General features: G+C 49.2%; 1 protein-coding gene across 1 annotated transcript in view; it reads right to left on the bottom strand.

Annotated features, from left to right (window-relative positions):
* Nucleotides 1-23820, bottom strand: part of MUC16 (mucin 16, cell surface associated) — a 215135-nt gene extending 191315 nt beyond the window's left edge. Inside the window, exon 1 of the mRNA XM_055237836.1 lies at nt 23739-23820. Coding sequence (XP_055093811.1) covers nt 23739-23820 — 82 coding nt within the window. The remainder of the gene's footprint in view (nt 1-23738) is intronic.
* Between the last annotated feature and the right edge of the window lie 2255 nt (nt 23821-26075).

Below are 26075 nucleotides of genomic sequence, written 5' to 3' on the forward strand. Positions count from 1 at the left end.
AAGGTGGCTCATTCATTTGCTTGGCAAACTAGTGCTGGTTGTGGACAGAAAACCTCAGTTCATTGCCATGTAGGCCTCTCTATAGAGCTGCTTGAGTATCCTGATGACGATATGGAAGTAGTTGTGTCTTCTATGATGTAAATTAGGGCCAGGGGCTGGGCACAGTGGCTCACTCCTGTAATCCCAGCACTTTGGGAAACCGAGGTGGGCAGATTGCTTGAGCCTGAGAGTTGGAGACCAGCTTGGGCAACATGGCAAAACCCCACCTCTACAAAAGATACAAACATTAGCCAGGCATGGTGGCAGGCGCCTGTAGTTCCAGCTACTCTGGAGGCTGAGGCAGGAGGATTACCTGAACCTGGGAGGCGGAGGTTGCAGTGAGCCAAGATCCCAGCACTACACTCCAGCTTGGGTGACAGAGGGAGACTTCATCTCAATCAATCAATCAGTAAATTAGGTCCAGGTGTGGATGATGGTCCTCAGGTATTATACCTTAAACACCTTGAGTACCACTTCTCTTGATCTAAAGACCAATAAATTTGCCTTCACTCACTCTTCTTTCTTTTTGAAGTTCCGGGCTTCTCTTTGATGTCATTACCCTTCAGCCTCAATAACTCTCTTTACTGTTTCTTTTAGAGCAATTCTGTTGATGATGACTTCTTTTCATTTTCTTTTACCTGATAATTAATTTATTTTGCCATCGTTCCTCCTAGATGTTTTTCACTGGTATAGAATTCTTAGTGAATCATCATCTTCTCTCAGCATTTTAGAAACATTGTTCCATTGTGTTCTAGAGTCCATGGTTTCCGATGAGAAATCCAGTGATTCAAATCATTGTTTGCTAGAGGGTGGTTGGTGTTTGGTGTTTTTCTTTTTTTTAAGAGATAGGGTCTTGCTGTGTCGCCCAGGCTGGACTCAAACTCTTGGGCTCAAGCGATCCTCCTATCCCAGCTACCCAAATAGCTGAAACTACGGACATGTACTGCGTTATTAATTTAAGCTTCTGCATTTTGGGGTCGTTTCTTCTATAACAATAGATAACTGGGCCAGGCGCGATGGCTCGTGCCTGTAATCCCAACACTTTGAGATGCCAAGGCGGGCAGATCACCTGAGGTCGAGAGTTCAAGAAGAGCCTGACCAACATGGAGAAACCCCATCTCTACTAAAAACACAAAATTAACTGGGCATGGTGGCGCATGCCTGTAATCCCAGCTACTTGGGAGGCTGAGGCAAGAGAATCACTTGAACCCGGGAGGCGGAGGTTGGTTGAGGTGAGCCAAGATGGCGCCATTGCACTCCAGCCTGGGCAACAAGAGTGAAACTCTGTCTCAAAAAAATAATAATAATAAATAGATAACAGAACAGAAATGATATAAACAAGCTCTTACTCTCAGATGTACGCACAGACATTCACCCTCCCCAAACTAAACACACACGTTCCCAGTAGATCTTCTACAGAGGCACCCATAGTTCCCTGAATATACACTGACAAATGTACAACCCCAGGGATTGACCCCCCAAATACTGAAAGTTCCAAAGGCAAACAGAATCCACACTCACCAACGGACCTGCCCACAGATTTAACCACAGAAATGCCCAGGAGTTTGTGTTTAACTACAGAAACACAGGAGTGTGTGTATTGACGCACACAAGTTCACGGACGTACCCACACACACCCTTAACTACCCATAGATACGCCCAGACTTTACTGAGGAAACAAATATGCTTAAGATCAAGGGTGCAGGCAGACAAGTACAGAGTGTCCTCTTACCTCTGAAGTCCTTGTCCCTGGCTCAGTTCTCTGCCAGATTATTTTGGGCCTTGTGTCTTTAGGACAGAAGAGACTGCATGGAGTCTGCCTGAAGCTGAGTGTGGACCTGTCTTCCCTAAAGGAGCTGCATCTTCTTTTAATTCCCTCTCTGTCTCTCTTATTTATTTATTTATTTATTTGAGACAAGATCTCGCCTGTTGCCCAGGCTAGAGTGCAGTGACGCGATCTCTGCTCACCGCAACCTCCACCTCCTTGGTCTAAGTGATTCTCGTGCCTCAGCCTCCTGAGTAGCTGGAATTACAGGCACCCACCACCACGACAGGCTAATTTTTCTTTTTATATTTATTATTTTTTTTAGATGGAGTCTCGCTGCAACGCCCAGGCTAGAGTGCAATGGTGTGATCTCGGCTCACTGCAACCTCTGCCACCCAGGTTCAAGTGATACTCCTGCCTCAGCCTCCCAAGTAGCTGGGATTACAGGCATGCACCGCCACGCCTGGCTGATTTTTGTATTTTTAGTAGAGACAGGGTTTCACCATATTGGCCAGGCTGCACCATATTGGCCAGGCTGGTCTTGAACTCCTGATCTCAAGTGATCCACCTGCCTCAGCCTCCCAAATTGCTGGAATTACAGGCGTGAGCCACTGCGCCTGGCCACGACAGTTTTTCTATTTTTTGTAGAGACACGGTTTCACTATGTTGGCGAGGCTAGTCTTGAACCCCTGACCTCAAGTGATCTGCCTGCCTCGGTCTCCCAAAATGCTGGGATTACAGGTGTGAGCCACCACGCCCGGCCCCTCCCTGTCCCTTTAGGGGGTTGCCTGGAGACCCCATAAATGTCACACAACATCCTCTAGCCAAAGACCCTCCATTCATTCATTCACTCACTCACTCATTCCCTCAAACACTTCTTGAGTACCTACTCTATGCTGGGCATTACTTTAAGCATTTAGGATACATCAAAGAACAACATAATGATTCCTGTCTTGAAAAGTATATGAAGCCGGGTGCGGTGGCTCACACCTGTCATCCCAGCACTTTGGGAGGCCGAGGTGGGTGGATCGCGGAGTCAAGAGATGGAGACTATCCTGGCCAACATGGTGAAACCCCATCTTTACTAAAAATACAAAAATTAGCTGGGCGTGGTGGTGCATGCCTGTAGTCCCAGCTACTCAGGAGGCTGAGGCAGGAGAATCACTTGAACCCGGGAGGTGAAGGTTGCAGTGGGCCGAGATCATACCACTGCACTCCAGCCTGGGCAACAAGAGTGAAACTGTCTCAAAAAAAAAAAAAACCCAAAAAAGAAAGGAAAAAAAATCTGTCTCTCTCTCTCTCTCTCTCACTCTCCAGGCCCTCACCAGACACAAAATCTGCCAGTGCCTCAATCTTGGACTTCCCAGCTTCTAGAACCATGAGAAATCTATTTCTGTGGTTCGTATTTCTATTTCTGTGGTTTGTAAGTTTATGGTATTTTGTTACAGCACTCCGGGTGGACTAAGACAGCATTCTTGTTCAATGTCTGTCTTCAGGATTTCAGCACCAGGACCAAAAAACCTGTATTTGTTTGTTAGACACAGGGTCTTGCTCTGTCACCCAGGCTAGAGTGCAATGGCACAATCATAGCTCACTGTAGCCTCAAACTCCTGGGTTCACATGATCCTCCCTCCTTGGCCTCCCAAAGTTTGGGGATTAGGCCGGGCACGGTGGCTCATGCCTGTAATCCCAGCACTTTGGCGGGGACAAGGCTGGTGGATCACCTGAGGTCAGGAGTTCCAGACTAGCCTGGCCAACCTGGTGAAATCCCGTCTCTACTAAAAATACAAAAGTTAGCTGGGCATGGTGGCGGGTGCCTGTAATTCCAGCTATTCCAGAAGCTGAAGCAGGAGAATCACTTGAACCTGGGAGGCAGAGGTTGCAGTGAGCTGAGATTGCACCACTGCACTCCAGCCTGGGCGACAGCGAAACTCCATCTCCAAAAAAAAAAAAAAAAAAAAAAATAGTGTGGGGATTACAGGCAGAGCCACCATGCCTGCTGTCTGTGTCTGTTTTGTTGAGCCACCAACAGGCTGTTAACTTGAGTACAGTTATTCTGCTCTCTTAGTGTACTCATCTGGAAAATGGGGGTGAATGTGCTCCCACACTGCTGAGCCGTAGAGGGCATTAAATGAGTTAATCTCTCACTGAAATCTGTGAATGGCCCAACCGTAATCAGATTCCGTAAAGGGCAGCTGTGGTCATTCTTCTTTTCCCCTCCTCCCCTCTCCCACTCATTCTGGTGACCCAAGATTTCCCAGTTCTTTACCTATGACTCACCCCACCCTCAGAGCTTTTTCTTTTTTTTTTCTTGAGATGGAGTCTTGCTCTGTCGCCCAAGCTGGAGTACAGTGGTGTGATCTCCACTCACTGCAACCTCCGCCTCCCAGGTTCAAGCAATTCTTCTGCCTCAGCCTCCAGAGCAGCTAGGATTACAGGTGCATACCTCCATGCCTGGCTAATTTTTGTATTTTTAGTAGACAGAGTTTTACCATGTTGGCCAGGCTGGTCTCGAGCTCCTGACCTCAAGTGTCCTCCCTTGACCTCCCAAACCGAGCTTTTTCTTTTTTCTTTTTTTTTTGAGACAGTCTCACTCTCTCGCCCAGGCTGGAGTGCAGTGGTGCGATCTCGGCTCACTGCAACCTCCACCTCCCAGGTTTAAGTGATTCTCCTGCCTCAGCCTCCCAGGTAGCTGGGATTACAGGCTAGCGCCACCACACTCTGCTAATTTTTGTATATTAGTAGAGACAGGGTTTCACCATGTTGGCCAGGCTGGCCTTGAACTCCTGACCTCAAGTGATCTGCCCGCCTTGGCCTCCCAAAGTGCTGGGATTACAGGCGTGAGCCACCGCACCTGGCCCAGAGCTTTTTCTTACAGGCCTCTTGGACCGCCTGACCCAGATACAAGACATTTCTTTTTTTTTTTTTTTTTTTGAGACAGAGTCTCACTCTGTCGCCCAGGCTGGAGTGCAGTGGCGTGATCTTGGCTCACTGCAAGCTCCGCCTCCCGCGTTCACGCCATTTTCCTGCCTCAGACTCCCGCGTAGCTGGAATTACAGGCGTCTGCCACCACGCCCAGCTAATTTTTGGTATTTTTAGTAGAGACGGGGTTTCACCATGCTAGCCAGGATAGTCTTGATCTCCTAACCTCGTGATCTGCCCGCCTTGGCCTCCCAAAGTGCTGGGATTACAGGCGTGAGCCACCATGCCTGGCCGATACAGGACATTTCCTATACTCCAGGGCAAAATCCCCTTCTTCCTGCCTCTACAGAAGTGACAAAGAGAAAGTAACACTTGCTGTTTCCTCTCTTCCAGACCCTTCTGAAAATTCTAATTCCAGAAAACTCATCCTATAAACCAAAAATAAAATTCTAAGCCCCTAACTAACTGAATAAGTCCCTCTCTTGGCCAAGAAGATCCCAAAGGAACCTGAAAAACTAGTTCAGCCCATGATAAGAAGAGGATTTGGACATCCCTGATTGTACCCACTCCCTTTGGAGTTTTAAGCACAACTGACCAGCATTAACATTAAAACAGAGGCCCAGAGAGTTGGCTCACACCTGTAATCCTAGCACTTTGGGAGGCCGAGGTGGACAGACATCTGAAGTCAGAAGTTCGAAACCAGCCTGATCAACATGGTGAAACCCCGTCTCTACTAAAAATACAAAAATTAGCCGGGCACGGTGGCGTGTGCCTGTTATCCCAGTGTGTCCGGAATTAGTTGGGTTCTTGGTCTCACTGACTTCAAGAATGAAGCCGCGGACCCTTGCGGTAAGTGTTACAGCTCTTAAGGTGGCGCGTCTGGAGTTTGTTCCTTCTGATGTTCGGATGTGTTCGGAGTTTCTTCCTTCTGGTGGGTTTGTGGTCTCGCTGAGCTCAGGAGTGAAGCTGCAGACTTTCGCCGTGAGTGTTACAGCTCTTAAGGCGGCGCGTCTGGAGTTGTTCGTTCCTCCCAGTGGGCTGCGGTCTCACTGGCTTCAGGAGTGAAACTGCAGACCTTTACGGCGAGTGTTACAGCTCATAAAAGCAGTGTAGACCCAAAGAGTGAGCAGTAGCAAGACTGATTGCAAAGAACAAACCTCCCACGATATGGAAGAGGACCCGAGCGGGTTGCCAGTGCTAGCTCGGGCAGCCTGCTTTTATTCTCTTCTCTGGCCCCACCCACGTCCTGCTGATTGGTAGAGCCGAGTGGTCTGTTTTGACAGGGCGCTGATTGGTGCGTTTACAATCCCTGAGCTACACATAAAGGTTCCCCACCTCCCCACCAGACTCAGGAGCCCAGCTGGCTTAACCCAGCAGATCCTGCACCGGGGCAGCAGGTGGAGCTACCCGCCAGTCCTGCGCCGTGCGCCCACACTCCTCAGCCCCTGGGTGGTCGATGGGACTGGGCGCCCTGGAGCAGGGGGTGGCGCTCATCAGGGAGGCTCGGGCAGCACAGGAGCCCATGGAGCGGGTGGGAGGCTCAGGCATGGCGGGCTGCAGGTCCCGAGCCCTGCCCCTCGGGAAGGCAGCCAAGGCCGGGTGAGAAATCGAGCGCAGCGCCAGTGGGCTGGCACTGCTGGGGGAACTAGTACACCCTCCACAGCCGCTGGCCCTGGTGCTAAGCCTCCCACTGCCCGGGGCCAGCAGGGCCGGCCGGCTGCTCCCAGTGCGGGGCCCACCAAGCCCACGCCCACCCGGAACTCCAGCTGGCCTGCAAGCGCCACGCGCAGCCCCGGTTCCCGCTCGGGCCTCTCCCTCCACACCTCCCTGCAAGCTGAGGGAGCCGGCTCCCGCCTTGGCCAGCCCAGAAAGGGGCTTCCACAGTGCAGCGGTGGGCTGAAGGGCTCCTCAAGTGCCGCCAAAGTGGCAGCCCAGGCAGAGGAGGCGCCGAGAGCGAGTGAGGGCTGTGAGGACTGCCAACACGCTGTCACCTCTCACCAGTACTCAGGAGGCGGAGGCAGGAAAATCGCTTGAACCCGGGAGGCGGAGCTTGCAGTGAGCTGGGATGGCGCCACTGCACTCCAGCCTAGGCAAAAGAGCGAGACTCCGTCTCAAAGACAAGACAAAACAAAAACATTAAAATAGAGATCCTAAGACTGACGAAACAAACCCTCTCAAGCAATAAGATACCCATCTCCTAGCTGGGCATAAGTAGTGTGCACCTGTAGTCCCAGCTACTTGGGAGGCTAAGGTGGGAGAGTGGCTTGAGCCCAGGAGGTTGAGGCTGCAGGGAGCTATGGTTGTGCCACTGCACTCCAGCCTGGGTGACAGAGAAAGACTGTCTCAAAAAAACAAACGAAAAAAGATACCTAACTCCAACCTGACTCTGGTATAGCATCATGTGACAGCAGGCCCCGAAGGAAATAAAAGTATTTTATCCCAAAATATATTGTCTTTTTGTTTGTTTTTGAGATGGAGTTTCGCTCTTGTTGCCCAGGCTGGAGTGCAGTGACGCGATCTCAGCTCACTGCAACCTCCACCTCCCAGGTGCAAGTGATTCTCCTGCTTCAGCCTCCCAAGTAGCTGGAATTACAGGCATGCACCATCACGCCTGGCTAATTTTGTATTTTTAGTAGAGACGGGGTTTCACCATGTTGGCCAGGCTGGTCTCAAACTCCTGACCTCACATGATCCACCCACCTTGGCCTCGCAAAGTGCTGGGATTACATGTGTGAGCCACCACGCCTTTTTGCCTTTCTGAGTCCGTGGCAAATTCAAAAACTGTTTTGGTCTCTCTGCAAGTCTCCCTGGCAGATCTCTCAGTTATATTCACACCCACCCCTTGAATGCTGTGGCTTCCAGAGATCCACCGGAACACCAAAGACTTCCACTCTCAACCACCTGAATCTCCGGAATCCCCTGCACCCACCTCCTCTCCCAATGTTTCACGATTCAGCTAATCCTTCAAGGTCTTTAAAATCTATCCATGTCTTCCTCCTGGATTATTGCCTCCTGATAGCCTCTCTGATTTCTTCCCACCTTGTGCCTTAACAGTCTGCTCTTTGTACAGCAGCCAGAAGGAGGCTGTGAAAAATAAGAGTCAAAGCGTGGGCTGGGCATGGTGGCTCATGCCTGTAATCCCAGCACTTTGGGAGGCCAAGGCAAGAGGATTGCTTAGGCCCAGGAGTTCAAGATGAACTTAGGCAACATAGTGAGACCCTGTCTCTACAAAAAAAAAAAAAAATTAAAATAGGCCAGGCACAGTGGCTCATGCCTATAATCCTAGCACTTTGGGAAGCAGAGGCAGGCAGATCACCTGAGGTTAGGAGTTCAAGAACAGCCTGACCACCATGGTGAAACCTTGTCTCTACAAAAATACAAAAATTAGCTGGGCATGATAACGGGTACCTGTAATCCCAGCTACTCGAGAGGCTGAGGCAGGAGAATTGTTTGAACCCAAGAGGTGGAGGTTGCAGTGAGCCGAGATCATGCCATTGAACTCTAGCCTGGGCAACAGAGCAAGACTCCATCTCAAAAATAAAATAAAAAATGAGCCAGGTATGGTAGTGCACACCTGTAGTCCCAAGTACTTGGGAAACTGAGGCAGGAGGATCACCTGAGCTGAGGAGGTTGAGGTTGCAGTGAGCCATGATCAGCCACTGCACTGCAGCCTGGGGCACAGAACAAGACCCTGTCCAGAAAAAAAAAAGAAAAAGAAAATGATAGACCAGAGCTTAATGTCTTTCCATGGCTCTGCATGTATGTCAGAGTCAAAACTAAATTCCCTCCAAGGACCCATTGGTTTGTCCCTGCCCTCATGTCCCTCCCCAGATTCCTTCTCTCCCACCTCGTTCACTGTGTTTCAGCTGCTGTTTATTTGCTGTTTCTCAAACTCACTTCTGCCTCAAGGCCCTTGCATTTGCTGTTCCCATTGCCTGGAACATCCTCCCACCTACCCAAATATCTAAATAGTTCCATCCTCACCTCATTAAGTCCTCTGCTCAGATATCACCTCTTCAAAGACTGCGCTACCTCACCCCTGAACCCTGACATCCACTACCTCTCTTGGCATAGTAGGTGCTCAGTAATGTTTGTGGGATGAAAACATGATGGAAAAGAGCTTCTGTGCAAAGCTTTTTTTCCTTTTTTCTTTCTCTCCTTCCTTCCTTCTTTCCTTCCTTCCTTCCTTTCTTTTTTTTTTTTTTTTTTTTTTTTTGAGACATAGTCTCGCTCTGTCACCCAGACTGGAGTGCAACGGCACGATCTCGGCTCACTGCAACCTCCGCCTCCTGGGTTCAAGCAATTCTCTTGCCTCAGCCTCCTCAGTAGCTGGGATTACAGGTGCCCGCCACCATGCCCAGCTAATTCGTTGTATTTTTAGTAGAGATGGGGTTTCACCATGTTGGTCAGGGTGGTCTCAAACTCCTGACCTCAGGCGATTCACCCTCCTCGGCCTCCCAAAGTGCTAGGATTGCAGACAAGAGCAACCACACCTGGCCCGCCCTTCCTTCCTTCCTTCCTTCCTTCCTTCCTTCCTTCCTTCCTTCCTTCCTTTCTTCTTCTTTCTTTCATCTTCTTTCCTTCTCTTTCTTTCTCTCTTTCTCCTTCCTTCCTTCTTTTCCTTCCTTCCTTCTCTTTCTTTCTCTCTCTTTCTCCCTCCTTGCTTCCTTCCTTCCTTCCTCCCTCCCTTCCTCCCTCCCTCCCTGTTTCTCTCTCTCTTTCTCTCTTTCTTTCTTTCTTGTTTTGCCATGTTGCCCAGGCTGCTCTTGAACTTCTGGGCCCAAAGGATCCTCCCACCTCAGCCTCCCAAGTAGCTGAGACTATAGGCACGTACAACCACGCCTAGCTAATGTTTTGTATTTTTAGTAGAAACGGGGTTTTCCCATGTTGCCCAGGCTGGTCTTGAGCTCCTGGACTCAAGTACTCTTCCCACCTCTGCCTCCAAAAGTGCTAGGGTTACAGGTGAGAGCCACCACGCCTGGCCCTCTCTCTCTCTCATCTCAGATTTTTCTCTCCACCTTAGCCACTCCCAAATGTTCTCCTCACTCCTGTCTCCTTCCGTTGAAAAACCACCGTCAAGCTACTGGTGGATGAAGGGCGCAGACCACCCCACCCCTGGATCAAACCCCCAAGCCCCACCTCTATCACCCACAGCTATATTTCCTTGAGCAAGTTGCTTAATCTCTCCAAGCCTCTGTTTCCTCAACTACAAAACATATACAAATAGAAAGTGATATGTGACTGCTTCATTGTAGTAACTGTTGCACCCTCTGTGCGTATCCCGTAACGTCATGTAGCAAACAACAAAAATTATTAAAAAGAAAAAAGACGATCTGATCTCACAGATCTGTTAAGAGGATTAAATGGGATTATTCATGTAAAGCTCTCCATATGTGATGTCATAGTGTAAATATCAAATTAATAGTGGAACGAGCTGTTGCAATCAATTCTTATCTAAATACGACCAATAATGACAATGCTTAATGTGATTATTACTAAGCATAGTTGTATTACCTCTTATATTAACCTCTCAGTCTCTCCTTACCATATTATAGATCATCAATAAATATTTATTGAATGAACGATTGAATGAATGAATGGTTATTGAATTTTTGTAAGGAGGGAAAGATCACGGACTTCTTATAAAAAATATAAAAGTCAGGCTGGACGCGGTGGCTAATGCCTGTAATCCCAGCACTTTGGGAGGCTAAGGTGGGCGGATCACTTGAGGTCAGGAGTTCGAGACCAGCCTAGCCAACACGGTGAAACCCCATCTCTACCAAAAAAAAATTAGCCAGGTGTGGTGGTGTGCACCTGTAATCTCAGCTACTCGAGAGGCTGGGGCAGGAGAATCACTTGAACCCTGGAGGTGGAGGTTGCAGTGAGCCGAGATCGTGCCACTGCACTCCAGCCTGGGCAACAGAGTGAGACTCCATCTCAAAAAAGAAAGAAAAGTATAAAAGCCAGGTCTGTGGCCAGGCATGGTGGCTCACACCTGTAATCCCAAGACTTTCAGAGGCCAACGCAGGCAGATAACTTGAGGTAAGGAGTCTGAAACCAGCCTGGCCAACACAGTGAAATCCTATTTCTACTAAAAATACAAAAAATTAGGCCGGGCTCGGTGGCTCGTGCCTGTAATCCCAGCACTTTAGGAGGCTGAGGCAGGCGGATCACGAGGTCACGAGCTCCAGAGATGGAGACAGTCCTGGCCAACATGGTAAAACCCTGTCTCTCCTAAAAATACAAAAATTAGCTGGGTGTGGTGGCGTGCCTGTAGTCCCAGCTACTTGGGAGGCTGAGGCAGGAGAATGGCTTGAACCCAGGAGGCGGAGGTTCCAGTGAGCCGAGATCACATCTTGCACTCCAGCCTGGTGACAGAACAAGACTTCGTCTCAAAAAAAAAGAAAATTAGCCAGGCATGGTGGTATGCACTTGTAATCCCAGCTACTGGGGAGGCTGAGGCAGGAGAGTCGTTTGAACCAAGGATGCAGAGGTTGTAGTGAGCTGAGATCACACCACTGCACTCCAGCCTGGGGGACAGAGTAAGACTCTGTCTCAAAAAGAAAAAAGAAACAAACAAAACCGGGTCAGGCGAGGTGGCTCACACCTATAATCCCAGCACTTTGGGAGGCCGAGATGGGTGGATTGCTTGAGGCCAGGAGTTTGAGACCCACCTGGGCAACATGGCGAGACCTCAATTTCTACTAAAAGTATAAAAATTAGCACCGGGCTTGGTGGCTCAAGCTTATAATCCCAGCACTTTGGGAGGCCGAGGTGGGCAGGTCACCTGAGGTCAGGAATTCGAGACCAGCCTGACCAAAATGATGAAACCCTGATTCTACTATAAATGCAAAAATTAGCCGGGCGTGGTGGCACGCGCCTGTAATCCCAGCTACTTGGGAGGCTGAGACAGGAGAATCACTTGAACCCGGGAGGTGGAGGTTGCGGTGAGCCAAGATCATGCCATTGCACTCCAGGCTGGGCAACAAGAGCGAAACTCCATCTCAAAAAAAAAAAAAAAAAAAAAATTAGCTGGGTGGCAGGGCACGGTGGCTCACGCCTGTAATCCCAGCAGTTTGGGAGGCCAAGGCAGGCAGATCACAAGATCAGGTGTTTGGGACCAGCCTGGCCAACCCAGCGAAACCTCATCTCTACTAAAAATACAAAAATTAGCTGGACGTGTTGGCGGGCACCTGTAATGCCAGCTACTCGGGAGGCTGAGGCAGGAGAATTGCTTGAACCCGGGAGGCGGAGGTTGCAGTGAGCCGAGATCACGCCACTGCCCTCCAGCCTGGGTGACAGAGTGAGATTCCATCTCAAAAAAAAAAAAAAAAATTAGCTGGGCATGGTAGTGCGTGCTCATAGTCTCAACTCCTTGGGAGGGTAAGGCACGAGAATCGCCGGAACCCAGGAGGAAGAGGTTGCAGTGAGCCAAGATCCTGCCACTACCCTCCAGCCTGGCTAAGAGAGAGACTCTGTCTCAAAAACAAAAACAAAAAAGGTTCTTAGCCTGGCGTGGTGGCTCACACCTGAAATCCCAACACTTTGGGAGGCCAAAGCAGGCAGATCGGATCATCTGAGGTCAGGAGTTAGGGACCAGCCTGGCCAACATGGCAAAACTCCATCTCTACTAAAAAAATGCAAAAAATAGACAGGTGTGGTGGTGCGTGCCTGTAATCCCAGCTACTTGGGAAGCTGAGGCAGGAGAATTCCTTGAACTCGGGAGGTGGAGGTTGCAGGGAGCCGAGATCGTGCCACTGCACTCCAGCTTGGGTGAAAGAGCTGGACTCTGTCTCAAAAAAAAAGAAGGTTCTCGCAGGACTCTGTGAGATGGACCACGGGCATGAGTCTCAGCACAATCTTTTGTTTGTTTGAGATGGAGTCTTGCTTTACCCCCCAGGCTGGAATGCAGTGGTACGATCTCGGCTCTCTGCAACCTCTGGCTCCTGGGTTCAAGTGTTTCTCCTGCCTCAGCCTCCCAAGTAGCTGGGATTATAGAGGCCCACCACCACGCCCAGCTAATTTTTGTTTTTTTAGTAGAGACGGGGTTTTGCCATGTTTCCCAGGCTGGTCTCCAACTCCTGACCTCAAGTGATCCGCCCACCTAGGCCTCCCAAAGGGCTAGGATTACAGAAGTGAGCCACTGCACCTGGCCAGCACAATCGTTTTTGCTCCCTAGATGTGAACTGCTGTTTTTACCAGCAGGAGCTAAGGGGCAGGCTGCCTCAGATTAGATGCTTTTTAGAGCACTCTGTAGCTCCTTAAATGGAGCTGCAAAGCCACAGGTTGTTGCTCAATGTCTGACTAGCTTCTACTTTATTTCTGACTTTATTTCTCATCTGTCCCCACCACACCCCTCCCTTCCGCATACCCTGCATACCAGCAAAACTGACCAATGCATCACATGCCAGACACACCCTGTGACGTCTGCCCCAGGATCCTTGCACAGGCTTCTGCCTCAAGAGAGCTCATGATCCAGTGGACAGGCGTAGGCATTGGAATCTCACAAGCCCAGACCACCTCCCAGTTTCACCTCTTCAATGCTATTGACCTTTGGGGAGTGACAAAACCTCTCTGAACTTCAGTTTGCCCAGATATAGCATGAACTGAAAAGACGTGTACCTTCTAGGTACAAGTCATGCCTCACTCAGCAACGGGGATATATCCTGAGAAATGCATCATTAGGCAATTTTGTCATTGTGCAAACACCATAGAGTGTACTTATACAAACCCAGATGGCATAGCAACTACACACCCAGGCTGTAGGGTATGACCTCTAGATTTTATGTATATATTTATATCTATCTATCTATCTATATAGATAGATAGATAGAGATAGATAGATAGTTAGATAGATAGATAGATAGATAGATAGATAGATAGATGATAGATTTTTTTTTTCCCAGACGGAGTTTTGCCCTTTTGCCCAGGCTGCAGTGAAGTGGCACGATCTCAGCTCACTGCAACCCCTGCCCCCAGGTTCAAGTGATTCTCCTGCCTCAGCCTCCCCAGTAGCTGGGATTACAGGCACCTGGCACCTCACCCGGCTAATTTTGTACTTTTAGTAGAGATGGGGTTTCACCGTGTTGGCCAGGCTGGTCTCAAACTCCTGATCTCAGGTGATCCACCCGCCTCAGCCTCCCAAAGTGCTAGGATTATAGGCGTGAGCCACTGCGCCCAGCCTTAAAATTCATATTTTAACTTAAAATATATTTACAACTAGAGATGGGTCTCACTATGTTGCCCAGGCTGGTCTTGAAGTCCTGGGCTCAATCGATCCTCTCACCTTGGCCTCCCAAAGTCCTGGGATTATGGATATGAGCCACTGCACCAGGCCAATGATAAGCATTTGTGTATCTACATGTATTTAAACATAGAGAAGGAACAGTAAAAATACAGTATTACAATCTCTTGGGACCACTGTCATATATGCAGTCTGTCATTGACTGAAATGTCGTTATACAGCACATAATTGTACTGAATGAGGATTAAAGCTAGTGGGACATTTAGCCAGGTGCAGTGGCTCACACCTGTAATCCCAGCACTTAGGGGGCCGAGGAGAGCAGATCACCTGAGGTCAGGAGTTCGAGACCAGCCTGGACAACATGGTGAAACCCATCTCTACTAAAAATACAAAAATTAGCCGGGCGTTGTGGCGGGCGCCAGCTACTCGGGAGGCTGAGGCAGGAGAATCACTGGAATCTGGGAGGCAGAGGTTGCAGTGAGCCAAGATAGCACCACAGTACTCCAGCCTAGGCAAGAGAGTGAGATGCTGTCTCAGAAATAAACAAACAAATAAATAAATAAGTCACACGGGGTGGCTTACGTCTGTAATCGCAGCACTTTGGGAGGCCAAGGTGGCTGGACCACGAGGTTAGGAGTTCAAGACCCGTCTGGTCAAGATGGTGAAACCCCATCTCAACTAAAAATACAAAAATTAGCCGGACGTGGTGGCAGGCGCCTGTAATCCCAGCTACCCAGGAGGCTGAGGCAGAGAATTACTTGAACCCAGTAGGTGGAGGTTGCAGTGAGCTGAGATTGTGCCACTGCACTCCAGCTTTGGTGACAAAGCAAGACTCTGTCTCAAAAAAAAAAATATATATATATATACACACACACATATATATTTACGATACATAATAATATTAATAACATGATATAAATATTAACGACTTAGTATAATGATAGTAAGGATTTACCATGTCAGGCATCTTTCCAAAAACTCTAAATATATTAAATCATAGAATTCTCACAACAACTTTTTTTTTTTTTTCCAACGGGGTCTCACTCTGTCACCCAGGCTGGAGTACAGTGGTGTGGTCTTGGTTCATTGCAACCACTAACTTCTGGGTTCAAGCGATTCTCCTACCTCAGCCCCCTGAGTAGCTGGGACTACAGGAGTGCACTACCATGCCCAGCTAGTTTTTGTATTTTAAGTAGAGACAGGGTTTCACCATGTTGGCCAGGCTGGTCTCAAACTCCTGACCTCAAGTGATCTGCCCGCCTCGACTCCCAACGTGCTGGGATTACAGGCACCTGGCACTGCGCCCAGCTCGTTTTTGCATTTTTAGTAGCGACGGGGTTTCACCATATTGGCCAGGCTGGTCTCGAACTTCTGACCTCAAGTGATCTGCCTGCCTTGGCCTCCCAAAGTGCTGGGACTACAGGCATTATCTACTGCACCAGGCCCTCACAACAACATTTTGATAGTACTATTATTAAGCTCATTTCATAGATGAGGAACCTGAGAGGTAAGGAGAGGTACAATAATCTGCCTAAGGCCGTCGTGGAGCTAGTGATTGGCTAAGCAGCTCCTGGAAGTCTCGCTGGAGAGTGTCACTGTTTAATGGACCGTTGGACATTTCCGAAGCCTTGGGTGTGTTTTACATCATTCACTAGCCATGCACAGCTAGTGAGCTCTTGCAATGCAGCTACTGGGGCTATCACAGTTGTAGCCATAATGCTATGTACTATGGGTGAGGAACTTAATTTTTTTTTTTTTAATTTGTACTAGCCAAGCATGGTGATGTGCACCTGTAGTTCCAGCTACTCGGGAGGCTGAGATGGGAAGATCGCTTGAGCCTAGGAGGTGGAGGCTGCAGTGAGCTGTATTTGTGCCATTGCTCTCTAGCCTGGGTGACACAATGAGATCCCATCTCAAAACAAAAACCAGGTCATAGGTAGATAAGAGACAAATGGTTGCATTCTTTTGAGTTTCTGATGAGCCTCTCCAAAGGAGCCAATCAGATATGAATGTATCTAAGTGAGCAGAGGAGGGACTCTGAATAGAATGAGAGGCAGGTTGGCCCTGAGCAGTTCCCAGCTTAACTTTTCGCTCTAGCTTAATGATTTTGAGAGGTGAAGCCGGCTGGGTCGGGTGGGGACTTGGAGAACTTTTCTGTCTAGCTAAAGGATTGTAAACGCACCAATCAGCACTCTGTGTCTAGCTAGAAGTTTGTAAATGCACCAATCAGAACTCTGTAAAAACACACCAATCAGCGCTCTGTGTCTAGCTAAGGATTTGTAAATGCACCAATCAGCACTCTGTAAAAACACACCTATCCGTGCTCTGTAAAAACGGACCAATCAGCCCTCTGTAAAATGGACCAATCAGCAGGATGTGGGCGGGGCCAAATAAGGGAATAAAAGCTGGCCACCGGAACCAGCAGTGGCAACCTGCTCATGTCCCCTTCCACGTTGTGGAAGTTTTGTTCTTTTGTTCTTCTTAATAAATCTTCCTGCTGCTCACTCTTTGAGCCCACGCTACCTTTATGAGCTGTAACACTCACTGTGAAAGTCTGCAGCTTCACTCCTGAAGTCAGTGAGACCAGGAACCCACTGGAAGGAAAAAATCCAGACACATGCAAACATCTGAAGGAACAAACTCGGGACACACCATCTTTAAGAACTGTAACACTCACTGCAAGGGTCTGCAGCTTCATTCTTGAAGTCAGGAAGACCAAGAACCCACCAGAAGGAACCAATTCTGGACACAATTTGGGGGCCCCGAAATTTACTTTCCCTTAACAGCCACCTCCCTCTTCCTTCTTTCTTCTCCTCACTTCGTCTTTCTCCCCTTTCCCCACTCTTCCCTCATCTGATTCGCTTTCCATCTGTCTCCTTTTTTGTTGTGGTGGTGGTGGTGGTTGTTGAGATGGAGTCTCACTCTGTTGCCCAGTCTGGAGGCTAGTGGCACAATCTTGGCTCACTGCAACGGCTGCCTCGCGAGTTTAAGCAATTCTTCTGCCTCAGCCTCCCGAGTAGCTGCGATTATAGGCACGCACCTGGATAATTTTTGTTTTGTTTTGTTTTGTGTGATGGAGACGGGGTTTCATGTTTTCCAAGCTGGCGTCGAACTCCTGGCTGCAAGTGATCCTCCCGCCTCGGCCTCCCAAAGTGCTGGGATTACAGGTGCGAGCCACCTCACCCAGCTCCATCTCTCTCTCTTCTGTCTGCCGCTTCTCACCCCTTCCACCCAACCAGGGCGGGAGAGGGAGGGGGATGAAACCAGGACGGGGAGGTGGGAGAGAAATGAAACCAGGATGGGGAGGCGGGAGAGGGATGAAACCAGGTCGGGGAGGTGGGAGAGGGATTACAAACTCCCTCTATTTACTCTCAAGCTTCTATGTTTCCACCTCCACTAACCCTGGAGCCCTGAAGCGCCCCAGGCCTGCAGTGTATAAATGCCTTCCTGGCAGGCCTTGCTGAGACTTGAGCTCAGCAGTCCTCATCCTCCTTAATCCTAACCAAACAGGATCTGTCACTAGGCTCAGCGTGCAGAGGACGCCTCGGGTCCTTTTCCTCCTGCAAAACCACGGAGGCAGCCCTAGGGGCAAACAATGAAACAGTGTGGAGGGCTGGGGGATGAGGGCGGGAGCATGCCTGGCAGGGAACGTTTCTTTTTTTTCCTCCTTCAAAAATTGGAGGGGAGGCCTGGCGCGGTGGCTCACGCCTGTAATCCCAGAACTTTGGGAGGCCGAGGCGGGCGGATCATCTGAGGTCAGGAGTTGGAGACCAACCAGACCAATATGGTGAAACCCCATCTATACTAAAAATACAAAAATTAGCCAGGTGTGGTGGCGGGAGGCTGTAGTCCTAGCTACTCAGGAGGCTGAAACAGGAGAATTGCTTGAACCCGGGAGTCAGGTTGCAGTGAGTGCCATTGCCCTTCAACCTGGGTGACAGAGTGAGTCTCAAACAAAACAAAACAAAACAAAAGAAAAAACAAGGAAGGGGATCAAAACTGTCAGTTGGGACAAATAGAGGCTTTACTATGGTAATTCTCTGGCTTTGAGCCAAGGACTGCACCCTCCCCAGGGGGCAGCGCTGAGAGCTGAGTCAGCCAGGATGGTTTAAAATTAAACCCAATTTTCAACATTGTAACTCCTCACAGACAAACACAACTGTGTTACTAACATCATTTCTCGGTTTTATCTGACTTTTTATCTGAAGTCAGGAGATGTGGAGGCTGGAAGTATAAACTGAGAAGTGTGCAGAACAGCTTCCTCCTGGCTCCCCCATCCCCAGCCAGCCTCTCTGGTTTTCTTTTTCTTTCTTTTTTTTTTTTTTGAGATGGAGGCTTGCTCTGTCACCCAGGCTGGAGTGCAGTGGCCCGATCTCGACTCACTGCGACCTCTGCCTCCCAGGTTCAAGTGATTCTTCTGCCTCAGCCTCTCAAGTAGCTGGGATTACAAGCACAGCCATGATGCCAGGCTATTTTTTGATTTTTTTTTTTTTTCTTAAGTAGCGATGCCGTTTCACCGTGACGGCCAGGCTGGTCTCGAACTACTGACCTCAGGTGGTCCGCCTGCCTCGGTCTCCCAAAGTACTGGGATTACAGGCGTGAGCTCCTGCACCTGGCCCAGCCTCTCTGGTTTTGATCCAAGTCATGCCCAAAGCTTGGAAGCGGCTTTACACTACCTTTCTTTGCTCAAAAAGTTGCCATCCATCTGTCTGTCCATGCAATAAATATCTAGTGATCTAATAGAGGCTGAATTCTGTGCTAAAAGCTAAGGATTATAGTATTATTTATTTATTTATTTATTTATTTATTTATTTATTTATTGTGAGACAGAGTCCTGTACTGTTGCCCAGGCTGGTGTGCAGTGGCGGATCACAGCTCACTGCAGCCTCAACCCACCAGGCTGAAGCTATCTTTCTGCCTCAGCCTCCTGAGTATCTGGGACCACAGGTGTGTGCCACTATGTCTAGCTAGTTCTTTCATTTTTGTAGAGATGGGGTCTGGCTATGTTGCCAGGGCTAGTTTTTTTTTTTTTTTTTTTCTTGTAGAGGTAAGGTCTTGCTACATTGCCCAGGCTGGCCTCGAACTCCTGGGCTCAAGCGATTCTCTCGCCTCAGCCTCTCAAAGTGCTGGGACTTTGGTTGGGATTACAGGCGTGCACCATCATGCCTGGCTAATTTTTGTATTTTTTGTTAGAGACATGATTTCACTGTGTTTTCCAGGCTGGTCTTGAACTCCTGGCCTCAAGTGATCCTCCTGCCTCGGCTTCCCAAAGTGGTGGGATTACAGGCATGAGCCACTGTACCCAGCTCCATCTCTCTCTTCCATCTGCTGCTACTCCTAGAATACGTAGTGGGCGCGGAATAGGGACTATTTAAGTATTTGCTGGCCAGACGTGGTAGCTCATGCCTGTAATCCCAGTGCTTTGGGAGACACATAGCCCCTATTCTGTACCCACTACGTATTCTAGGAGTTGTTTATTTAGTCCTTCTAGAAACGTTTCAAACCCGATGTGGTGGCTCACACCTGTAATCCCAACACTTTGAGAGGCTGAGGCAGGAGAATCACTTGAACTCAGGAGTTCGAGGCCAGGCTGGGCAATGGGGCAAGACCCTATCTCTACAAGAAAAAAAAAAATTTTTAAATTACTCAGGCAGAGTGATGCACCTCCATGGTTCCAGCTACTTGGAAGGCTGAGGTGAGAGCATTGCTTGAACCCAGGAGGTTGAGGCTGCAGTAAGCTGAGATCACCTTGCCATTGCATTCCAGCGTGGGTGACACAGCAAGACCCTGCCTCAGAAATAAATACATAAATAAATATAAACCCTTCTATGTCTCCCATTTTATAGAGGAGGATACAGAGGTTCAGAGAGGCCCCCAAGTCATATGGCTGAGCTGGGATTTGAACCCACAATGATGGGTGCTCTTCACCACCTTGCAGCTTGCCACTCTCATGAAAAACATAGTCTGGTACGGTACACATGATAATTACACAAACAAGGTAATTCAGATATTTAAATGCTCTAAAGATTCTACATCAGGTTATTTCCAGTATTATTTTCCTGGTCATCCCTGGAAGGATGAGAAGGAGCCAACCTTCAGAAGAGCTGCAGAGAGAACACCCAGACAGAGTAAAAAGCAAGTGCAAAGGCCCTGTGGTCCAAACCACTTAAAAACATTTGGAAGCAGCAGAGGTCAGAGTAGCAGGAAAGAAGAGACAAGAGGCAACAGAGCAGGATATGATGATTTCAGGCCACAGCGGGAGTTCGGGTTTCGTTGTTTCTTTTTTGAGACAGGTTCTGGCTCTGTTTCCCGGGCTGGAGTGAAGTGGTGCAGTTTCAGCTCACTGCCTGTCTTCAACTCCCGGGTCAAGCCATCCTCCCACCTCAGCCTCCCAAGTAGCTGGGATTATAGGCATGTGCCATCACGCCCGGCTAATTTTTTTTTTTTTTTTTTTTCTTTTTGAGACAGAGTTTTGCTCTTGTTGCCCAGGCTGGAGTGCAAGGATGCAATCTCGGCTCACCACAACCTCCGCCTCTTGGGTTCAAGTGATTCTCCTGCCTCAGCCTCCTGAGTAGCTGGGATTACAGGCATGTGTCACCATGCCCAGCTAATTTTGTGTTTTTAGTAGAGACAGGGTTTCTCCTTGTTGGTCAGGCTGGTCTTGAACTCTCGACCTCAGGTGGTCCACCCACCTCAACCTCCCAAAGTGCTGGGATTACAGGCGTGAGCCACCGTGCTTGGCTTTAATTTTTTTTTTTTTTTTGGAGATGGAGTTTTGCTCTTGTTGCCCATGCTGGAGTGCAATGGCGTGATCTCGGCTCACTGCAACCTCTGCCTCCTGGGTTCAAGTGATTCTCTTGCCTCTGCTTCCCGAGTAGCTGGGATTACAGGGGCCTGCCACCACGCCTGGCTAATTTTTTGTATTTTTAGTAGAGACAGGGTTTCACCATGTTGGCCAGGCTGGTCTTGAACTCCTGACCTCAGGTGATCCGCCCGCTTCGGCCTCCCAAAGTGCTGGGATTACAGGCAAGAGCCACCGTGCCTGGCCGTTAATATCTGTATTGTTTGTAGGGGCAGGGTCTTGCTATGTTGCCCAGGCTGGTTTGGGTTTTATCCCCAGTAGGACAGGATTCTAGGAGCACAGCAGGGACCGGGTGGCCGTTCTACGAGCACTCCAGGGGTGGGGTTGGTAAAAGCTTCACCTCCCAGCTGTCCTACCTCTAGGATGTTTATCACCCCTGTCCTGCAAGATCTAATTCTGTGATGTCTTTGCTGCCCCTGAATGACAACAACAAGGCAGATTACCCCAACTCTTTCCCCTCTGCTGTATATTTAAGCACCTCCCCTTTGACTTTACATCCTGGACTAGTCTGTGTAAAGACAAAGAAAAACGAGAAACAAGAGGCTTAATTCTTCCTGTATTCTGGTTTCGGGGGAGGGTCAAAATATAACTTCAGTGGATGCCTTGCTCCAAATTGCAAAACTCCCTCCTGTCATGATGAAAGATGTGTTTTTCCCCTGGATAAAGCCAATTAGCTCACACAGTCATCACAATGACTAGGTGGCTCCGGGATGAACTATGCATTTGATAAACGGTGCTGTCAAGTTCTGTTATTGGAGAACTAATGATTGTTTATCATGAGGCATGAAGGTGACAGGCCGTATCTGCTTGGCTATAGGAAAAAGGTGAGATGTAGGCTGGACACGGTGGCTCACGTCTGTAATCCCAGCACTTTGGGAGGCCGAGGCGGGCAGATCACGAGGTCAGGAGCTCGAGACCATCCTGGCTAACACGTTGAAACTCCATCTCTACTAAATATACAAAAAATTAGCTGGTTGCAGTGGCGGGTGCCTGTAGTCCCAGCTACTTGGGAGGCTGAGGCAGGAGAATGGCGTGAACCCGGGAGGCGGAGCTTGCAGTGAGCCGAGATTGCACAACTGCACTCCAGCCTGGGCAATTGAGCAAGACTGTCTCCAAAACAAAACAAAACAAAAAATTAGCTCGGTATGGTGTCTCTTGCTTGTCATCCTAGCTACTCAAGAGGCTGAGGCATGAGAATTGCTTGAGCCCAGGAGGCGGACCTTACAGTGAGCTGAGATCACTGGACTGCACTCCAGCTTGGGTGGGTACAGTGGCTCATGCCTGTAATCCCAGCACTTTGGGAGGCCAAGGCGGGCAGATCAACTCAGGTCGGGAGAGTGTGAGACCAGCCTGGCCAACATGGTGAAACCCTATCTCTACTAAAAATACAAAAAAATTAGCTGGGTATGGTGGTCAGTGCCTGTAATCCGATTTCCTCGGGAGGCTGAGGCACGAGAATCACTTGAACCCTGGAGGCAGAGGTTGCAGTGAGCCGAGATCATGCCAATGCACTCCAGCCTGGGCAACAGAGTGAGACTCTGTCTCTAAGTAAATAAATAATAGCAACAAACTATGGCCTCTCTGGCTACTAAAAATACAAAATTAGCTGGGCGTGGTGGCACACACCTGTAATCCCAGCTACTAGGGAAGCTGAGGCAGGAGAATTGCTTGAATTGGGAAGGCGGAGGTTACAGTGAGCCGAGATGGCGCCATTGCGCTCCAGCCTGGGAAACAAGAGCAAAACTCCATCTCAAAAAAAAAAATAAAATAAAATAAAATAAAATAAAAATTATTTAAAAAGAGAGAGAGAGAATAAGAGATTGGGAACTGGCCCCATGTCTCCTGCTACAGGACCTTGGGAAAATCCTGAACCCTTTGAACCTCAGTTTGCTCCTCCGTAAAACGGGGGCATCAGACCATCAGTCAATATCTCTAAGCTTCCCGTGGGATTGTGAATCCTACATGCCCCCCACCCCAGGCTTGCATGAAAAATAAGGTTTCTCTTGGGCCACACAGAGAAGATCCCTTCTGTGTCCCTCAAGCCATCTGTGACCTTCCCACTTCATAAAAGCAAAGTTCACTTGCTCATTGAAACTTCCTCTGTGCCAGGCAAGAGCTGAATAATCATTTTGCATCCCCCCAACAGGCCCCTCAAGCAAGATGCTGTTATCCTCATCATGATGCCCATTTTGCAGATGGGGAAAAGTGAGGCTCAGAAAGACCAAGTCTGCAGGCCCCATCTCTACTGAAAATACAAAAACATTAGCGCCTGTAATCCCAGCTACTCGGGAGGCTGAGGCAGGAGAATTGCTGAGATCACGCCATTGCACTCCAGCCTGGGCGACAAGAGTGAAACTCTGTCTCAAAAAAAAAAAAAAAAAAAAAAAAAAGAAAGAAAGAAAAAGAAAGTAAAGGGGGAGAAGGAAAGGGAGAGGGGAGTTGGGGACACGGAAGAGGTGACAATTGGGTAGGGACTCAAGCTGGAAAGGGGGATGAAGTGAAAACCGGGTGCAGTGGCTCATGCCTGTAATCCCAGGAATTTGGGAGGACAAGGCGGGAGGATCACTTGTGCCCAGGAGTTCTAGACCAGCCTGGCCAACAAAGGGAGACCTTGTCTCTACAAAATATTTAAAAACAATTAGCTGGGCTAGGTGGCGCACATCTGTGTTCCCAGCTACTTGGGAGGCTGAATTGAGAGAAGCACTTGAGTTTGCGAGGTCTAGGCTGCAGTGAGCCGTGATCGTGCCACCATACTCCAGCCTGGGCAACAGAGCAAGATCCTATCAAAAAAAAAAAGGAAGAAAGGAGTGGGGTTGACATGCAAGGCCATTTGAGGATGGGCTGAGACATTGTGCACTCATTTCCCTCCTCCCCAGAGGACCACAAGGAGCAAGAGATCCCCTTACCTGCGGGCAGCAGGTATCTCAGCATTAGTAACACCAGGGCCCACCGCCAGCCTCCAGGGGCACCCTGCCTCAGGCCAGCCATTCACGGCATCAGGAAGACTCAGGGGCTGCTCTTTGCCCTCGTTCCAGCCCCCGGGCTGAGCCCAGAGACATATCCAGCAGCCCCGGGCAGCCAGGTGACTGAGATCTGGCGGGTATCAAATGTGCCCAGTCGGTCTAATCCCTGCGAGGCCGGGCGGGGCTGGGAAGGATCCCCTCGCCTATTCCCAGGCCCCGATTGGCTCCCTGGGCCCTTGGTTCTGCCTGACTGGGCTCCCAGGAAGACAGGGCTCCATGGGCATTGAGGGGAGCGGGAGTTTCACCTGTCAGGCTCAGCTGTGGGTGTCAGGAAAAGTCTCCCTAGAATGTTCCCCAGACCCAGAGCTGCACTGCGACTTTCATGGGCCACAGTCACTTTTGCAATTTACCCATTACGTTTTTTTTTTTTTTGAAATGAAGTCTTATTATGTTGTCCAGGCTGGAATGCAGTGGTGCCATCTTGGCTCACAGCACCCTCCACCTCCCAGTTCAAGCGATTCTTGTGCCTCAGCCTCCCGAGTAGCTAGGACTACAGGCACGCACCACCATGCCCAGCTAATTTTTGTATTTTTTTGTAGAGACAGGGTTTCACCATGTTGGCCAGGCTGGTTTCGAAGTCCCGATCTCAAGTGATCTGCCAGCCTCGGCCTCACAAAGTGCTGAGATTACAGGCGTGAGCCACCGCACCTGGCCTATACTTAACATTTTCCCCCCTCAGCTTTATTGAGGAATGATTGGCAAATAAAAAATTAAATGTCTTATACTTTGTAATAACTTTTGAGCAAAGGGGCCCCCATTTTCACTTTGCACTGGACCCTGCAAATCACGCCTCTGGTCCTGCTGCAAGCGGTAGTCTCTGCTATTCCATAGCAGCCTCACGTTCCCTCTCTGTCACGCTCTGAATTGTATCCCCCTCATATTCACAAGTTAAGCCTTTACTTCCGATGTGACTGCATTCAGAAACAGTTTTCAGGCTGGGCGCGGTGGCTCACGCCTGTAATCCCAGCACTTTGGGAGGCCGAGGCAGGGGGATCACCTGAGGTCGGGAGTTCGAGACCAACCTGACCAACATGGAGAAACCCCATCTCTACTAAAAATACAAAATTAGCCAGGCGTGGTGGCGCATGCCTGTAATCCCAGCTATTCGGGAGGCTGAGGCAGGAGAATCGCTTGAACCTGGGAGGCAGAAGTTGCAGTGAGCTGAGATCAGACCATTGTACTCCAGTCTGGGCAACAGAGCTAGACTCTGTCTCAAAAAACAAAACAAAACAAAACAAAAAAACCACAGTTTTCAGGGAGGATATTTTAAGGTTCAATAAAGTCATAAGGGTAGAACTTTGATGGGACTGTTGTCCCTATAAAAAGAAGAGGAGCCAGGTATAGTTGTTCATACCTGCAATCCTAGCACTTTGGGAAGCCAAGGCAGGAGGATTGCTTGAGCTCAGGAGTTTGAGACCAGACTGGACAACAGAGCAAGAGTTCATCTCTATTGAAAAAAAAAAAAAATTGTCCAGGCGCGGTGGCTCACGCCTGTAATCCCAGCACTTTGGGAGGCCGAGGTGGAAGGATCACCTGAGGTCATGAGTTTGAGACCAGCCAGGCCAACATGGTGAAACCCCATCTCTACTAAAAATACAAAAATCAGCAGGGTGTGGTGATGGGCACCTGTAATCCCAGCTACTTGGGAGGATTTAAGCGATTCTTCTCCCTCAGCCTCCCAAGTAGCTGGGATTACAGGCACACGCCACTACGCCCGGGTAATTTTTTTTTTTTTTTTTTAGATGGAGTCTTGCTCTGTCGCCAGGCTGAAGTGCGGTGGCGCGATCTTGGCTCACTGCAACCTCTGCCTCCCGGGTTCAAGTGATTCTTCTGCCTCAGCCTCCTGAGTAGCTGGGACTACAGGCACGTGCCACCATTTTTGTAATTTTAGTAGATTTTTGTACTTTTAGTGGAGACAGGGTTTCTCCATGTTAGCCAGGCTAGTCTCGAAATCCTGACCTCTGGAGATCTGCCCGCCTCAGCCTTTCAAATTGCTGGGATTACAGGCCTGAGCCACCACGCCCGGCCTATTTTTTTTTTTTTTTCTCAGAGACAAGGTCTTGCTCTGTCACCCAGGCTGGAGTGCACTGGTGCGATGGCTCACTGCAACCTCCACCTCCCAAGCTCAAGTGATCCTCCCACCTCAGTCTCCCGAGTAGCTGGGTTACAGGAATGCACCACCACGTCTGGCTAATTTTTGTATTTTTAGTACAGACAGGG

The sequence above is a fragment of the Symphalangus syndactylus genome, chromosome 13 (genome assembly GCF_028878055.3).
Source record: "Symphalangus syndactylus isolate Jambi chromosome 13, NHGRI_mSymSyn1-v2.1_pri, whole genome shotgun sequence".
Taxonomy (NCBI): Eukaryota; Metazoa; Chordata; class Mammalia; order Primates; family Hylobatidae; genus Symphalangus; species Symphalangus syndactylus.